This window comes from Nannobrachium achirus, assembly GCF_963921795.1.
Source record: "Nannobrachium achirus genome assembly, chromosome: 5".
Classification (NCBI taxonomy): domain Eukaryota; kingdom Metazoa; phylum Chordata; class Actinopteri; order Myctophiformes; family Myctophidae; genus Nannobrachium; species Nannobrachium achirus.
Window position 1 is genome coordinate 37,743,568 of NC_137814.1, and position 16,487 is coordinate 37,760,054.

General features: G+C 42.7%; 1 protein-coding gene across 2 annotated transcripts in view; it reads left to right on the forward strand.

The window, feature by feature from the left end:
* Positions 1-4,964: 4,964 nt before the first annotated feature.
* cables1 (Cdk5 and Abl enzyme substrate 1) overlaps positions 4,965-16,487 on the forward strand; it is a 31,551-nt gene continuing 20,028 nt past the window's right edge. For both annotated transcript variants that reach the window (XM_080725320.1, XM_080725321.1), the window contains exons 1-2: positions 4,965-5,689; positions 16,270-16,341. In XM_080725320.1, coding sequence (XP_080581446.1) covers positions 5,073-5,689; positions 16,270-16,341 — 689 coding nt within the window. In that variant the 5' untranslated portion in view covers positions 4,965-5,072. The remainder of the gene's footprint in view (positions 5,690-16,269; positions 16,342-16,487) is intronic.

Consider the following 16,487-nt stretch of genomic DNA (forward strand, 5'->3'; position numbering starts at 1 on the left):
GCAATGCGAAATCCCGCGATTAGCGAATCGCAAAGGCTTTAATTTTTGAAATCCCTTCATAATTGACTAAGGAATGATCAAATCAAACTGTGGTGACTTTCTTTGCTTCCGAGCATCCACACCGCTGAAAGTGAAAGTGAATTTGGCACAGTGGCCACTGTGCAGGACTCTGCCAGTGCGTGGGAACTAGGGGTGCTGCAGGTGTTCCAGCACCCCATGGGGAAGTTTTCATTTTTTTATTTAAATAAGAAAAGAACAAATCAAACATAGCAAAAATACGTTACCTGTTGTTGTCGTTTTTTATTTATTCATTTATATATATATTTGTATTTATATATATATATATATTTCCATTATAAAATGGATTAAAAAATTATAAAAAATATTAGGCCTATTATTTTTCAAACATAGCAAAAATACGTTGCCTGTTGTTGTAGTTTTTTATTTATTCATTTATATATATATATTATATATATATATATATTTCCATTATAAAATGGATAAAAAAATGATAAAAAATATTAGGCCTATTATTTTTCAAACATAGCAAAAATACGTTGCCTGTTGTTGTAGTTTTTTATTTATTCATTTATATATATATATTTTATATATATATATATTTCCATTATAAAATGGATTAAAAAATGATAAAAAAATATTAGGCCTATTTTTTCCTGTTGTAGTTTTTTTTTTATTCATTTATATATATATATTTTATATATATATATATATTTCCATTATAAAATGGATAAAAAAATGATAAAAAATATTAGGCCTATTTTTAAGGCCCCATAGCAGAATCACGCTTAGGGCCCAGAAACGGCTCTGGCTATGAACAACAACGTGTGTAGAAATTACCTAAAACAAACAACATCTGTGTAGAAATGACATAAACATGATTTAAAACATCAAAACATCGCAGGCACCGTTTTCTATAGTTCACGATTCGGTGTATAACACCAACGGCAACGTCCATTGACGCTGCGAGTGGAAAAGTACTGAAATGTTTCTACTTAGGTAAAAGTACTCTGTTACAAGTAACGTGTGTGTTCGAATGTGTTACTTGAGTAAAAGCACAAAAGTATTAGGCTACCGATGCCAAAATCATTCCATGTTCTACAACAACTTCATAATTTAAAAAAAAATCACACCCGTGTGAACTGAGCGGTGGTTCCCCCCCCCCCCCCCCCCTTCCCCCCTGTGTGTGTGTGCGTGTGTGTGTGTGTGTGTGTGTGTGTGCCTGGTCTGGCCTGGCCTGAACAACAGCGCCCCTCCCTTAACATGTGTGGTCATAAAAGGTACTGCAGGCCTGCAGGCTACATACAGACACACACGCACACACACACACACACACACACGCACGCATACACACACGGCCACGTATAGGAGACGGTGTAACCACCGCTCAAAAAACTATTCAACAGTAGGCCTACCATTGTACACTTTATTTCAACATAATATTTAACTTTGCCTTTCCTACTACACTACACATCCCATGCCACCTAAACAAACGCCCAGGGGGTGCTTTTTTCTATCTTATTATGCACCCAGCCAAAACAGAGCAGGCCACCCTGTACCTGAGGGGTTTGTATTTCTGAAACTATTGTATATATCTTACAGACTCAACATTTTACACCATTTTGCATTTTGGAACAAACTGCATATTTAATGTTGAGCTATCCTACATTTGTATTGCTTAGCTGCCCTCTGGACTGTATCCATCTCTTGAGTACAGGGGACTTTTACATAAGGGGCCAGATATGTCCTCATACTGAAACCCAACAAAACACTATAGGTTACAGCAATGGTTCTCAACCTTTTCAGTCTGCGACCCCCCAAAACAATCCTATTTGAACTGGGGACCCCCCAAAATGATCATCATATTTGAATTGGGGACCCCCCAAATAATAATATTTGAATTGGTACCCCTTACCCTGATAAGCATTTAGTTAGACTTGGTTCCACAGCTTTGTGAAAATAGACAATCTACAAGCTGTACATCAGATATTTTCATCATCGGGTCATGCATAATGCAAGGATCATGCACCACACGTGTGCACGCCATTCACAGCTTTCAAACAAAAACATCTGTTTGGAAATCCGTTCAGGCATTCAAAAGATAGAGGCTATAGTGTTTTCTTCAAAAAACTGTTCTGGGAGTCAAAAAAGCATTTCGCGATCATGCCGAAACCGTAAGTAGGAAGTAGGGAGAGCATTTCTTTTTGAGCGGTGGTCACACCGTCTCCATAGCGTGGCCGTGTGTGTCTGTGTGTGTGTCTGTGTGTGTGTGTGTCTGTCTGTCTGTATGTAGCCTCTGGTGTAGCCTGAGTACCCTGGGTGACCAGAGAGGTGCTGTTGAGTCTAGCCTGCCCTGAGCATCAACTGCAATACACACACACACACACACACACACACACACACCCCCACCCCACACACACAGGCACCCCCCCCCCCCCCCCCACAGGCACCCCTCCCCCCCCACACCCCCCCCCCACACACACAGGCACCCCTCCCTCCCCCCCCCCCCCCCCCCACAGGCACCCCTCCCCCCCCCCCCCCCCCCCACGACCACCGCTCAGTTCACACGGGTGTGATTTTTTTACAGCCAACTGGGAAACTCGTGTTTGGCACAGGGACACATACGACCAAAACTCTGGAAACTCGTGTTTGGCAACAAGGTTTATTGTCACCTCACTGTCATCTGTCATCAAAGTGGGTGACGATGTAATACCAAGAAAAGATGAAATGACCTACTTGGGTTGCATCCTATAGGCTAAACTTTCCAATGAAAGAATTACTACTACATAACTGTCAATTTTGTTTTTATTGTTTATATGTAACTGCAACTTTTGTATTGGTATATGGGTTTTTCAACTTTGTCATGTGGTCCAATTGTTTTGTCTACCTGATTGTTCTTTGTATACTTGTTCGGACGATATGCTTAAAACATGAAAAACATGAATAAACAGATGTAAAAAAAAAAACAAAAAAAGAATTACTACTACAGTAATAATAAATAATATAATCTAGCAACAAACTTGTTTTTACGGAGGATCGCCCGCTGGTTGGAAAAAATACATTGAAGACTCTAACAAGAGCACTCATTAATCCCCACTTTGACTATGGAGTCCACGTATGGTATACTGCAACGCCTCAAATGCCCAAAAAACAAGGCTCCAAACCGCCCAAAACAAACTAATTAGGCTTCTGCTTAATCTTCCATCTCTGGCTCACCTTACTGCTAATCACTTTCTAAGCATGGGGTGGCTCATGGTTGCTGACAGAGTATAGGCCACAGCATCTTGCAATGGGCCTAGTGTACAAGATACACTACTCCACCAAGATACCCATGTACCTGACAAAATACTTCCAAAACGTCAAGGATGTTCACAATTACAACACCAGAGGCAGCGCCACAGATCACGTCCAACCCAGATTTGGCAAAAAAAACAGGTCAAATGCGTTCTCCTGCTATGCTGCTAAAATGTGGAACGCCCTTCCGAAGGCCTTAAAGGAGTGTAAATCCCTATACCTTCCTTTAAAACGGCACTGAAAAGCCACTTAGAGGCGGCTGCTACTCGAAACTGGTAAATTAAAACAAAGCCTATTACCTCCCCTGACCTTTCTATTGTAAAGTATTTTGCATTGTGTTTTACTGATGATATCTTCTGCAAAGTAGCCTACTGTGTATCTGTCTGTAATTCAATGTTATATGAGTTTTAAAAAGGATCTCAATTGAAACTAGAAATACTGTTCCTACAAAACAGTGTGGGCTCGCTCATAAAGAAATATGAGTCCATGATGTCCCCTAACGTGACTATTCTGCAGCGTGCTAACTGTCATGTGAAGCTCAACCAATACTCCAGCTAACACCACTCCCATTTGTTTTTCCGCCAATTTCCAATTGCACCTCATTGGCTAAGGGCCCTGCCTTTATACTGTCAGGAGGTCTTGATAGATAAATGAATAATGAAGATAACATAGTGTTCTCGCCTTTCAGGCGAGCCCACAACAAGCCATATAGGCTTTTTTGGTTTTATCCTTTTAGTTGACCTTGTAGCCTACCACGGCTACCAGTGAACTGCACTGTCATGAAACTGTACCTTTTCCAATGCAAACCTATAATAAAGTCTTCAATCAATCAATCAATCAATCAATCAATCAATCTGGAGTGGGGACTCCTAAAATTCATGTTGGGACCCCCCTGGGGGTCCTGACCCACAGGTTGAGAACCACTGGGTTACAGGACATATGTGAAACATCTGGTGCAGTGTAGCGTGTAGGAATTAACAGGAGCCACGAGATGGCTGGCATGTAATCAAATTATGGAGACAGGGAAACAGAACACAACCCCCATCATGCCGACAGATGGCGCCGTTGTTTAAGGCAGACTGACTTGCACAGTTTAGACGGCGGAAAAAAATAAATAAAAATATGTGTTCAAAACAACCAGCCTGCCCCATTCATTCTGTCAACATCCATTGATCATTGTACAGCATATAACAACAACAACTGTAGTCTGTAGGCTAAATTATGCATGTGAATGTTGGGGTACGTTGTTGAGATGCTTTTTTAATTTTCTTTATTTGAGTTTCAGTTCCTCATTTTGTGTTCATTGTTCATTTTGTAAAATACATACCGGTACAATAACTCCTGCAAAATACAGCTAATTGCATTGCACCAATTGCACCACAAATACTCAATGTACACTAATGAGCAATGCTGACATTGAATTCAAAGGACTACGTGTATGTTTTTATGTAATTTTTGGCATCCTCTGCCAACAGAATAGAGCTAGGTGGAGGCACGGCCAGGGAGGAAAAGAAAAAACACGTATCCCTCAGAGCCTATTGGTCCAATTTTTTTCCCTGTGCTGCTACAATACAGCACACCACGTGACCCCCCTGTTTTTAGCCAGTTTAACGCATGTGCTTTAAAAGACACACAGGCCCACTGACAGTCATTCACCAAACATAATCACCATTAACACATGATTTTTTAATGTCGTCGCCGAGGTAAGAGCACACCGCCCGCCCCGACGACTCTCCGAAATCAGTGGAAGACAGCGGACCATGGCGGCGGCTGCCACGAGCAGCAGCACATCCACACGCACGCTCCAGATCAAGCAGCATTCCAGCAGCATCGAGCAGCAGCAGCAGACGCGGAAACAGCGCATAGACCCGAGGAGGAGGCAAGCGGCGCTCTCGTTCCTCAGCAATATCTCCCTGGACGGACGGCCGGTGCAGGACCATGATTCGGAGGACAATCAGCACGAGGAGGACCATTCAGTGGAGGCCACTAGGACTACCAGACAGAGCCTGGGTTCCCCGGCGCACGCAGCTGCATGTGCCGGGGGCGCAGCGGCGGCCACGACGGCCGCCCAGGCGCTCGCCGCCGCCAACCAGGCTCTCCTCGCTAACGCCCGGGCTGCTTCTTTTGGGAGCACCGGGGGTCCCGCCGGTGCGGAGCCGGAGGGAGACCATGCGTTCGCCGCCGCCGGGCCTCCCTCCTCCTCGATATTCAGCTCGCCTTTCTCCGCGGTGCCGCCCGCGACTAGAGGGAGGCTGCAGACCTACACTCAGGGAGTCGTACCTGTGCCCTACACCTCCAGACAACCGCCCCTGCAGAACATCTGCTGTCTGGAGGGCGGACACATAGCCAACTCTGCCATTGAACTGCAGAGGTCAAGGTAACGCCTGGGCGACAAGTTTACTGCACACAGTTCAAGTTCAAGAGAGAGATGACATAGTGCTGAATGTAATTAGCTTAAGAGCAGTAATATAACGTGATTAATGTGCAGCACAGTCAAATCCTCAGTGTTAAAGCTGCAATCCCTACGTTGTATTGTCCTACACGAGATTAGTTCTGGTCTCCCCTGTGGGAGACAAAACAAGACAACAAATACCAGACGGAAATCACGGAATCCCCACTTGCACTTGGCCAGAGGGGATGTTGCACTTATGAGCTTGAGACAGTATAGTAATAGGTGTCCTACCCGACACCAGGGTCTAAATTTCGCAATGGAAGACTGGGGAGACCACATCCAACCACTGCAGATGTAGCCTAGTTATATTGTAATAACATAGGCCTAACTTGTTTCTGCTTGTTTACAAATATTGATGTTTCAAGTTCATCTGCAGGATCTGCATCTGGAAATGATGAATTCTTATTTTACTCGTCACTGACTGACTGTATTATACCCAGTCTAGGCTGAGTTTTCCACAAAATACATTTAATTGAAAGTCTTCTTGCTCAACAGTTTGTCAAGAGTAGCAGATAACCAGATTTGTTTTAATTGTCACGTTTCATTGCAAACAAATATCAGACATTACATGTTAATAAGCACATGTCCGCAGTAGGCCTACATACATGTGATAGAAAAATGACTCCTACCATCAAACGGTTTACCAAAAGTGACAACAAAAAGCCCATTCATCATGCTTAGTTTTTCATAATCTTCTTGGTGACTAAATTAATGCACGTGTGTTCAGTCAGATTCATCTGAGTGTTGATGAGCTGCCTGAAGACTTCAAGAGGAATGACTACAGCTGTATGTGTTTGCTTGTTTTTCCACATGCAGGTGCACGTGGCCTTGTGACTCAATTGGCTTTTAGAAAGACAAATATGATCACAAGTCTAACAGCTGTGGAGCCGTAAACCTAGTTCTTTGTCAGGCAGTTCAGTGTACCTCACATTCCAAAATACTGTGCATCTCTCTCTCTCCCTCTCTCATGCATGGTCTTCGTCTCATAGCCTCACATACTGTGTATAGTAGGCCTAAATGTGTAATGTGTATATAATGTATGATAATATAGTCTAGCCCGTAATATATGTATATATTTGTCACTCCAAAACATGGCCCACACCCAGGGGTGTCACACCAAATTCTGGGCACTGGGTACTGAAAAATTGCGGATATACAAGCGGGCTAGTCCCGTTTGGGCAGTGTAGCGATAAGGCGATGTAGCGATAAGGCGGTGTAACGATAAGGCGAACCGTACTAACAGGGGGAGCCTGTTAGTACAACAGACTGTAAAGCAAGCGATCATCCCATTCATGCGTTTATCGTGCATAAATATAACAATTGCATTCACCACGGCTTCGTAACTCGCGCGGCGCTCAAACATTTTCATGTCAAGGACCCCCGAAATGATATGTATTTGGCCACGGACCCCCATTTCAAAATATTTAGTTTCAGGCACCCCCCAGAAGCAAAGTTTGAGTAACAAATGTTCGCTTAAAAATACATATATTCAAAGATTTGCACACATTCTCACTGACTTTTCAAAAATAGTAGATCTTCTTCTTCTATTTTTCAATAGCTAAAGTATAAAATTATCAAGGCCCCTCCACCTTGGGCCCTAGTAACTCAGTCCCACTTCCCCCCTCCCCCCCTTGTGATGCCCCTGCACACACCTGCTGTCTCCTTGGTGTGATAAACATCCTGTAACTGTACACCTACACATTACCCAGTAGCACTACAGCACGTGGATGTATTTGTATTGTAGCTCTTTGTTTATGCTCCCCATTGGAAGCACAAGGGGAAGCGCTCTGTGCCACTCTAGGACAACTGTCACTTGCATTCAAACTGTGTCTCTCTCACTGCCACTACCTGATGACAAATCCTCTCCAATCCAGCTTGCTTTACTGAGGGACATTCTCTTGCGGGGCCGTGACACTGCCAGACTTAGCAGGGAGTTATTTTTTCCCCGATGAAGCCGACCAGGAGCATTTACACTGCAAAGTCCTGTGTAGTTTAGCCCAGTGGTCTTCAACAGGGGGTCCGGGACCCCCCTAGCAGAGTTACTACAGGGGGTCCTCCAAATCTCTTTTTTTATATCAACCACTTGAAACCTAGCGTCCATATTATAGAACTTTAGCCAAAAATAGCAGATCTACAAGCTCACAACGCCTTGCGCTGCGAGGCGTTGTGAGCTTGTAGATCGGCTATTTTCGGCAAAGAGGGGAAAAAGAGCAGACTAAGTACAGAGTCAAAGGTCAAATGTATTAAGTATTGACGGTTGAAGTGGTTACATATCTGATGACACAAATTGACATGAATCCAAAATACACTGATGATTGTGCTGTCAAACGATGAAACTATATGGAGGGTGGAGGTCCCTGCTTCATCTCAGCTAAGGGGTCCTTGGCCTGAAAACGTTGAAGACCCCTGGTTTAGCCTAACTCTGAGAGTGTACGAAATCTACGAATACACTCAAGGGTCCATTTGTAGACTCTCAGAGATACAGTACATCAACACTCAGGATTTTACTGTGCTATACCCTCCTGACTTCATGGAAATTACATTTACGTAGAATGCCTTCATAAACAATTGCCATACTTGTGTAAAATGGTGCTAAGAATAGCTGCGATAGAGCGCCACAAATTGTCATAGAGCGTCCACATACCATATGGTTTAATGTATCCATTTGTAACAGAGTGTATACAAATCTAACCAAATGGGTCCATTGGATTTGATTTGTACACTCAGAGAGTTGAATGAACACTCATTCATTCACACATCTTGCATTTTTAACTACAGTACATTACTTGACCTTCAAGAATGTTGTACCAAAACAAAACGCAATATGATACCATGAATTCCCACCCTCCCAACCACAATGTTACGTTCCTCTTTATTTCCAGTCTAGCATGCTGTTGTACAGTAAGTTAATACAGCATGCTTTTACTGGTCAAATACGGTCCCCTTGTTTTGGAATGTGCTTGGGGAGGACATCCATCTATGCAAGCAGAATTCCAAACTGTGGAAGTAAAGCAACCTGTTGATGGAGCGCTGCCATGTTCCACGGGCACGCCACCGCCGCCCGGCCGCTCCGCACACACAGTGCCCGCTCTGTTTTCCCAGGGCAGCTGGTGGAAACGTGTCCAGAGGTCCCTCGCTGAGAAAGGCAGGATGCCCAGGCTTTCTGAGAAGCTGCTTGGCTCTCTGCATGGCACTTTCTGTCCTCGGTTTCCTCTCCCATGGGAATCAGAGACGCACTCTTCTTTTCAGGCCTTCTTTTTGCCTGCAGTCCGGCTCCCATTCAGGAAGTCAGAGAGCTTCCGATGTGCCTCCAAGGGAGAGCCTGTTTTGGGGAGGCTTGCTTGAAAACCTTTCTCGTCTGATGATTCTAATGCACTGAAATAGCTGATGGTATCACAGTTCTTTTCCGCTTTAATTTATTATACTGTATCATTGCGACCATAGGTCGCAGATAATGTGAACGGTCACAGCTTGTCCGTCTGTCTGTCTGTCACGCCTGACACTGTGGTTCCATGGGTTTGTCGCTCTGACATCATGCTCTGATGTCACTGTGATGACAGGGGAACCACTCTAACAGAAAGGGTTTGCCGCTCTGACATCACGCTCTGGCTTCACTGTGATGTCACACTAACAGAATCTCCTTTATGCCCATATATGGCGTTCCCTGATGTCATCAATATTAAGCCCATATCTAACAGGTGGGAATGCCCATATATGGAGGCCACATCGGCCACATACCACATAACAGAATCCATTATGGTCAAGACAGCCCATATCTGTGTGGCTGGTTCTACAGACGGGGATCTCCATGTATGGGCAATGGGCATAAAAGTGTATGATGTCAGACATCATAGGCCTTTCACATAAGGAATAACTGAGTAAGCATGTTTGGGCTCTCACAGCATATCTCCATACACAGTTCATGGATCTCCATATATGGGTGCCAGGGGTCTCCACCATATATGGCTAACTGGTCCGATATACACTGGCCAGATGGCCAAGAATGTCGCCCTGAGGCGTAATTGTTACTACTTCTATTGTTACTTTGTGTTCAAATGGATCCAATGTAGTTATTACATAGTCACCAGCTCTTGTTAATACTTTTCATAACCACTTTGAACCTGGCGTCCCTATTTTGGGCATGTTATTGATCACAGGCAAAATCAAAAGTACCGAAAATAGCAGATCTAGTACAAACTTGCATCGTGAGTGACGCACTGTGAGCTTGTAGATCGTCTATTCTCGCCACTTTAGTGCGATACACGTGATAAAAACAAAAGGATGAAATGGGAGGTACAAGGTTTCCGCCTGACTGCAATGGTATGTAGCACAATCTACTGTATTCACCACTGACCTTGTCAGATGGCAAGGTGTGTGAATCCCATCTTCAGTTGAAACAATGGCATTCCAAGTCTCTTCACATTCTTGCTTTGTTAGGTTTGCATCATCGTCAGGAAGTACTAAAACATGTACTGTATTTTAACAAGGCTGTTTTAGCTTGAGCCAGCAGAATCTGCGGCTGTAAAAGCAGGCTGCGCAGCCCATTATAATGGTCATTTGGAGTTTTGTGCATTTGAGTCACATCCTTTCTGGTTCGAGGTTGAATGTTGTCCGCTGAAGTCATGGTTGGCATAACCACAGGATTATATAAGAATGCTTAGTGCTCCATTCCGATTCCGAATCCAATGCCTTGAACTGTCAGTAAATGGCTCGAGACAGCCAGAGGTTATGTTTGTAAAAGGACCATAATCAAAACCAGACAGGCAGATACTATAAGATAAGATAGAGCTGCACACTTTGACTGGGCGCAGGGGTTTGTATTGCCTTGTGCTTGTTGCAAAATAGAAGACCACAATGTGACTTGTGTCTCACCCTAAACAACTTGCAGTATGTCGCTATTTTGAGGGTGCAGTCTGTTTCTCTGTTGCCAGGTTCCATTCAGGCAGAAATATATCTGTATCTGTTGCACACCACCCAAACCTGTGAGTACTGTAGATGTGTTTTAGACCTAAAAAGAACGGTAGAGAGAATTCAAAATGTGTTGATTCATGGATTCTTTTCTCCTTTCTTGTTCTTTTTAACAATAATTGTATTTTTGTTGGCCCGGCTGAAAATTGTGAGAAGAACCTAGAACATTGGATTTCTTTCCACTCAGCAACTTGCCAGTGAAACGGAAGACAATGTCCATGGCAAGCTGCCAACAGGGAGTGCGTGTGAAACAGTTTAATCTCCACCTCTGAGTGGTTCACATTAATTCTTTAACTTAGAGAGGCATGGCATGCCTGACAGGCTGAATATCAATAGATCTTTGTTTTGATTGGACAGGAAATGGGTGTACCGGTATATAATATGGCTATATGGAATTATAACATACTGTACCTGGAGTTGCTGGGGCATGTACATTATTGTATTGTGTTACCTACCTTCATATTTGAAGGGGAAATGTATACACTCTGGATTTTCTGGTGAAGCGTGTCATGTATTTATGAATTTGAATGAATCACTGGAGGCAACAATATTCATCTTGAGAGATGCTTGTTGGTGAGGCTATTGAGCTGTTCTGGGCTTCTTTTGAAGCATCTGACCTTAACAGACCTTAACTCTCCTTAACAGGGACGTGCAGAGAATGTTAGAGAGGCAGGGGCTGACATTTTTAAAAGTGCCTTTTGGTGGAAATATTGAAAATAGCAGACCTCCAAGCTCACAATGCGTTGTGAGCTTGGAAGTCGGCTATTTTCGATAATTGATACCACACTGAACTAAGCATAATCAAGTCAATACTGGAGATGTGTCGTAACGGCATGGATTTCTACACAGAGAGGGCAATTCTTTCAACATAAGATGCTGCATTCAAGTTCAGGAGAGTTTGGACAAGGCAATTCTCTTTGATGCTGCCTTCAGGTATGGCATGGAAAGAGGGCCTTTGCATTTATTTTACCATAGTGAAAACTGCATTCATGGTCTGGAAAGGGCACTTTTTACAGACAGATAAAAGGGCAGGGGCTCAAGCCCCCTTTGACGTCTATGTGTGCACGTGCCTGCTCCTTAATGTCAGACGGTTGGATATAGAAACTGACTGATCCAACCTCAGTGAGCTGGCAGTAATGCATCAGCCTCCAGTCTCAAGTGTATGAGTGGTCTCGTCTGCTCTGTGTTATTGTTCCTGTGGTTTCTTTCTACTGGCCTGGAAAACATTCTTAGCCCCCCCCCCCAAAAAAAAACACACGTCCTGCTGTTGTTCATCTTTAGTTGCTGAATCACAGTCCTAACACTAGCAAACTAGTGGCCCTGGTGAATTGAAAGGCTTGCCCCCATGCCAGCACTGCCTTGTTGAACTGGAAGGTCGGGCCCCCTGTGCCAGGTGGGGTGTTTTAATGGTCACTGGATATGAACAGCAGTCCAGTGAGGATTTAGATCTTTAGAATGTGAAAGTCCGAACTTTAAACTGAAACAGATCGATTGCTATAATATCCATTTCCCTTTGACTACTAAACATGCCTTCAGCAAACTGCATAACTACATGTACATTTTCAGAGAGATGCCAAACTGCATTACGTAGAAAATTCTTTTGTTGGACATTGACATGGACATTGGACATTTTTAACCATGGAATGTTTTTTTTTTTTTTTTTACCGTCCATAGCCCACCAATGAGAAACAGAATGTGCCATCTTGATCTTATAATGAGCATTAATGAGGACCAATTATATGAAGATACGGTTGAAAATGACTCCTTAAGACTTTTCAAATATTTTCACTTTTTTCACACAATTTTTGTCTAATGTAATCCCGGGTGCTACACTCCCTCTGCCAACCTGTGGAGAAGAACGGACTGACCTTGTGCTTCCTTCCAATGCATGAGTAGTCCAAGCCGCTTCATTTCACCTGATGGGGGAGTTTAGCACGTGGAAGGAACATGTTATTCCAACCAGTTCCTCTCCCTTCAATCAGGCTGGCCAGGTGGAGGCAGTATAGAGACCAGGATTACTGCATGTTTTTTGTGAGGGTACCTACTCTAGGGGACACAGGGAGAACATGCAAACACCACACAGATTTCACTATTTATGAGATGGGGCTTAGCTTAAGTTACAAGATTACGAGATGGTATATATGTTTTCATGTCCTGGGGAGAAACCATATTTCTCTTTTTAGATTTGAGCTGAAAAGTCAGGTGTTGCCAAACTTGCCAAACGTTTTCAGCTCGAGACCCAAAAGAGTAATTTTCTAAATCATGAATCCCCTTTCAGCCAACCCATCCATTTCTCAGTGTTGTCACTGATGGAGGAGGGTCCATCTTAAGACAGCCCATAAATCACATGATCTCTCTTGTCTGACCTTCAGCTAGAGGTTGTTCCACACACCTCCTCTGGGCATTGTTTTACTATTCATATCACACGTCATAGCTTATTAGGCCTGGGGTCTGGCCAAGGACCCCTTAGCTGAGAGATGAAGTAGGGACCCTACATATTGTATAAAATAGTGTTGTAGATTCAACCTTTTTATAGATTTAATTGATAGCGTCATAGACTTGTTTGATCAGTGTAAATTAATGTTTTTTGTTTTTGTTTGCACATGATCGTTTCAAGTAGACACCACTTAAAACCTTAATAGCCTACTTAGTAAACTTTTTTTTTTTTTTTTTTACTTTTGTTTATTGGGTTTTTTAACAAGCATTCATTGTATGAATCAAGAAAAAGTTATAAAAATGCTTAATATATCCCCATTATCACAAAGACCTACTTAGTAAACTTGACCTCAGCTTTATACTTGGTCTGCTCTTTTTTCTACACCAAACTTCTTACCACCTAAAATAGAATTTCTACAAGCTTACAACACTTTTCAGTGCCAGTATCTGTGGGTCCAGGGGGGTCCCCAAATTATTTTGGGGGGTCCCCAACTGATTAACCTAATGTGCAACATAGTTTTCTCTAACCAACATAAAGTTGAAATGTATAGAGGGTATCTGCACATTTCTAAAGTGACAATTTCAGGACTTTTTAATACCTCTAAAATGAGGCCAAATTGTCAAATATTAGAGGCCGACATTCTGAAAATAGCCGATCTACGTTCTAGGCGTTGTGAGCATGTAGATCTGCTGTTTTCACAATAGAACTGTGATATACAAAATGAAATGCCTCAACTCTTTGTGCTCGTCAGTTAAAATTTGATTATTTTGGGGGTTGCGGCCTGAAAAAGTTGAACCACTGCCCTAGGGGTCCCGGGAACTCCTGTTGAAGATGCATTGGGCAAAGTTATGGCCCTCTATGCTCCTTGCTTCAGCATAGAGATGGCGTCTGTGTGTAAACATTATCTCATCTCATCTCCTCCGCTGTACAATGTCCACTCAGCCAGTGTTGGTTTACCCCCGGGAGATCCTCAAGGACAGTCATCTTTTGTTAATCTGTCCTCCTGCTGGCTTGATCATTAACTTGCTAGTCAGGACACAGCCTGTTGTCTTTACCAGCTGGTCTTGGCGGCTAAAGTGTGGATGGCTCTGGTCACGTGTCATCAAGTGACCTTTTATGTCGTAGGAAAACACATTCAGGGCTGCAACTCTAGCCCTTACCGACCCATTATTGATAACTTTATAACCTAAAGGACAGGTTGGGTTAGGGTTAGGGTTAACCCTAGGGTTAACCCTATATATATACATTTACAATATACAATATACATACCGGTATACAATATATACATTTCATAATTGACTAAATCGATTAGTCTGATTAACCACCTAAGACCTATTTCATTCTTTGTTGCACAAACATATCACCATGTTAGTTTATCAATATTTCTCTGTAATCAATTAAATCAATTAGTTCAGTTATCTGATGCACCCCTAGACACATGGTAAATGGTAAATGGTGCATTTATATAGCGCTTTTAATCCAAAGCGCTTTACATAGATTGTGCATTACATTCACCCATTCACGCACACATTCATACACCGGTGGCGGAGGAAACCATGCAAGGCACCAACCTACTCACCGGAGGCAATTAGGGGTTCAGAGTCTTGCCCAAGGACCCTTCGACATTAACACAGGGGGAGCCCGGATTCGAACTGGGAACCCTTCGGGATTTATACCCTTCGTGCTCTAATACCAGTTTCTCTACCCCTGAGCTATGCCCCCCCGCCACATCTCACAGTAATTGATTGATTTGACACTAATACTAGAGTTGCTGTTGCAAAATACTATGGGTTGTGCATTGTTGTGTTTACAACTCGGCACTGTAAGTGTGAGGGTTTTACCCGGCTAGCAAGATTCAGCAGCAGACTCATGCATTTCTTTATGTCAGAGACACGGTCAGAATGTGTCACAGTATTAATCATTCGTAATTTGCCAATTCATTTATGGTTCATCACATGTGGTTTGTTCTTTGTTGTATAGTGTGGTTAGTAGATTATATTGTTATTGTGGTTCTGAACATGTGATTACAACTTTGTTTGGGTTGTTTGTGAAGCTGGTGGCTTACTATATTCAGGTGGTCTGATAGAATGTGTCTGTTTCATCATCATGCAACAGCAAGTTGAAATACAGGGCATCAGTAAGGTAATGTGTTACACGATGAGCCAGCCCCTTACACGCGTCACTTACACCTGAGTTATGCTTGCGTGTGTCACACACAGAAAATAGCTGATTAACATCCTCACAATGTGTAGCACTGAGCTAGTAGAATATAGATTGAGCTGTGTATAACTCTGGCTGTACTCGCCCCAGTTGTCTGATTCTGGAAAACTCTCCATGATCTTGCATAACTTGGGTGCAGTGGTGTTAATTGATGGCAACCATAAGTGACCATTACTCTGTCTGGCGGGCATGCCTTGGCTTTGTAAATAAACCACTGATTACAGAGATAGAACACAGGCAATAAAAGATCTACTGTACACAGTGACAGTGTACAGTATTTACGTGTGACCTCCTTACACGCAGTTGTTGAACACAAGGTTTACTCATTGCCCACAGTGTTCGTCACTGAATCTTACATTTCAACCATCCATCTTGCATGAATACTTAAAGATTTGATAAAGTACAATGTGAAATAATATGAAGACAAAGAACTTTCTTGCCATTTACATATTGACCTAAGCTAAATATGTTCTTCCTTCTGAATTTTGGTATACCATAAATACCTCGGTTGTATTTTCTTTTGTTCATATTGCACTTATCTCAAGTTCAGAAGGAAATGGATGGTTTAGACTTGATGTGATGAGCTATTGCAATTTTAAGCCTTGTGTTAAACTTCCATGTTTCACTATTGTGCCAAGCTAAATTGTATCAGTTGCATAGTGTTTACCTATGAAGGCTAAATATCAACCTGAGAAGCGTAATTGCTAAAGTACTTTCTACAGCACACTGTAGTGTCTTCAAGCTACAGGTATTATGTAAAGGACTAATACTCTTTTTTGCAGTTTATATATTCATCGGGATAACAGAAAGTCTGGTCATCGTTTTGTACATACTGTATACAACATTGTGCTAAGTGCTTTATCTATGTGTTTCTCACCAGACGAAGACTCATCTCTCAGCGTTCATCACTGGAGACTCTAGAGGACATTGAGGAGAATGCCCCTCTACGCAGGTACTGTATTCAACAGGATCATCTCTCCATTAGATTACTGTATTTGACACTCAGCCCGAGAGGCATTTCCTTCACCATGGCTTTTATTATGAACATTAATCCAGCTGGTACAGTTCACTCTGCTCTAAGTAGTTTTTGTTTGTTTG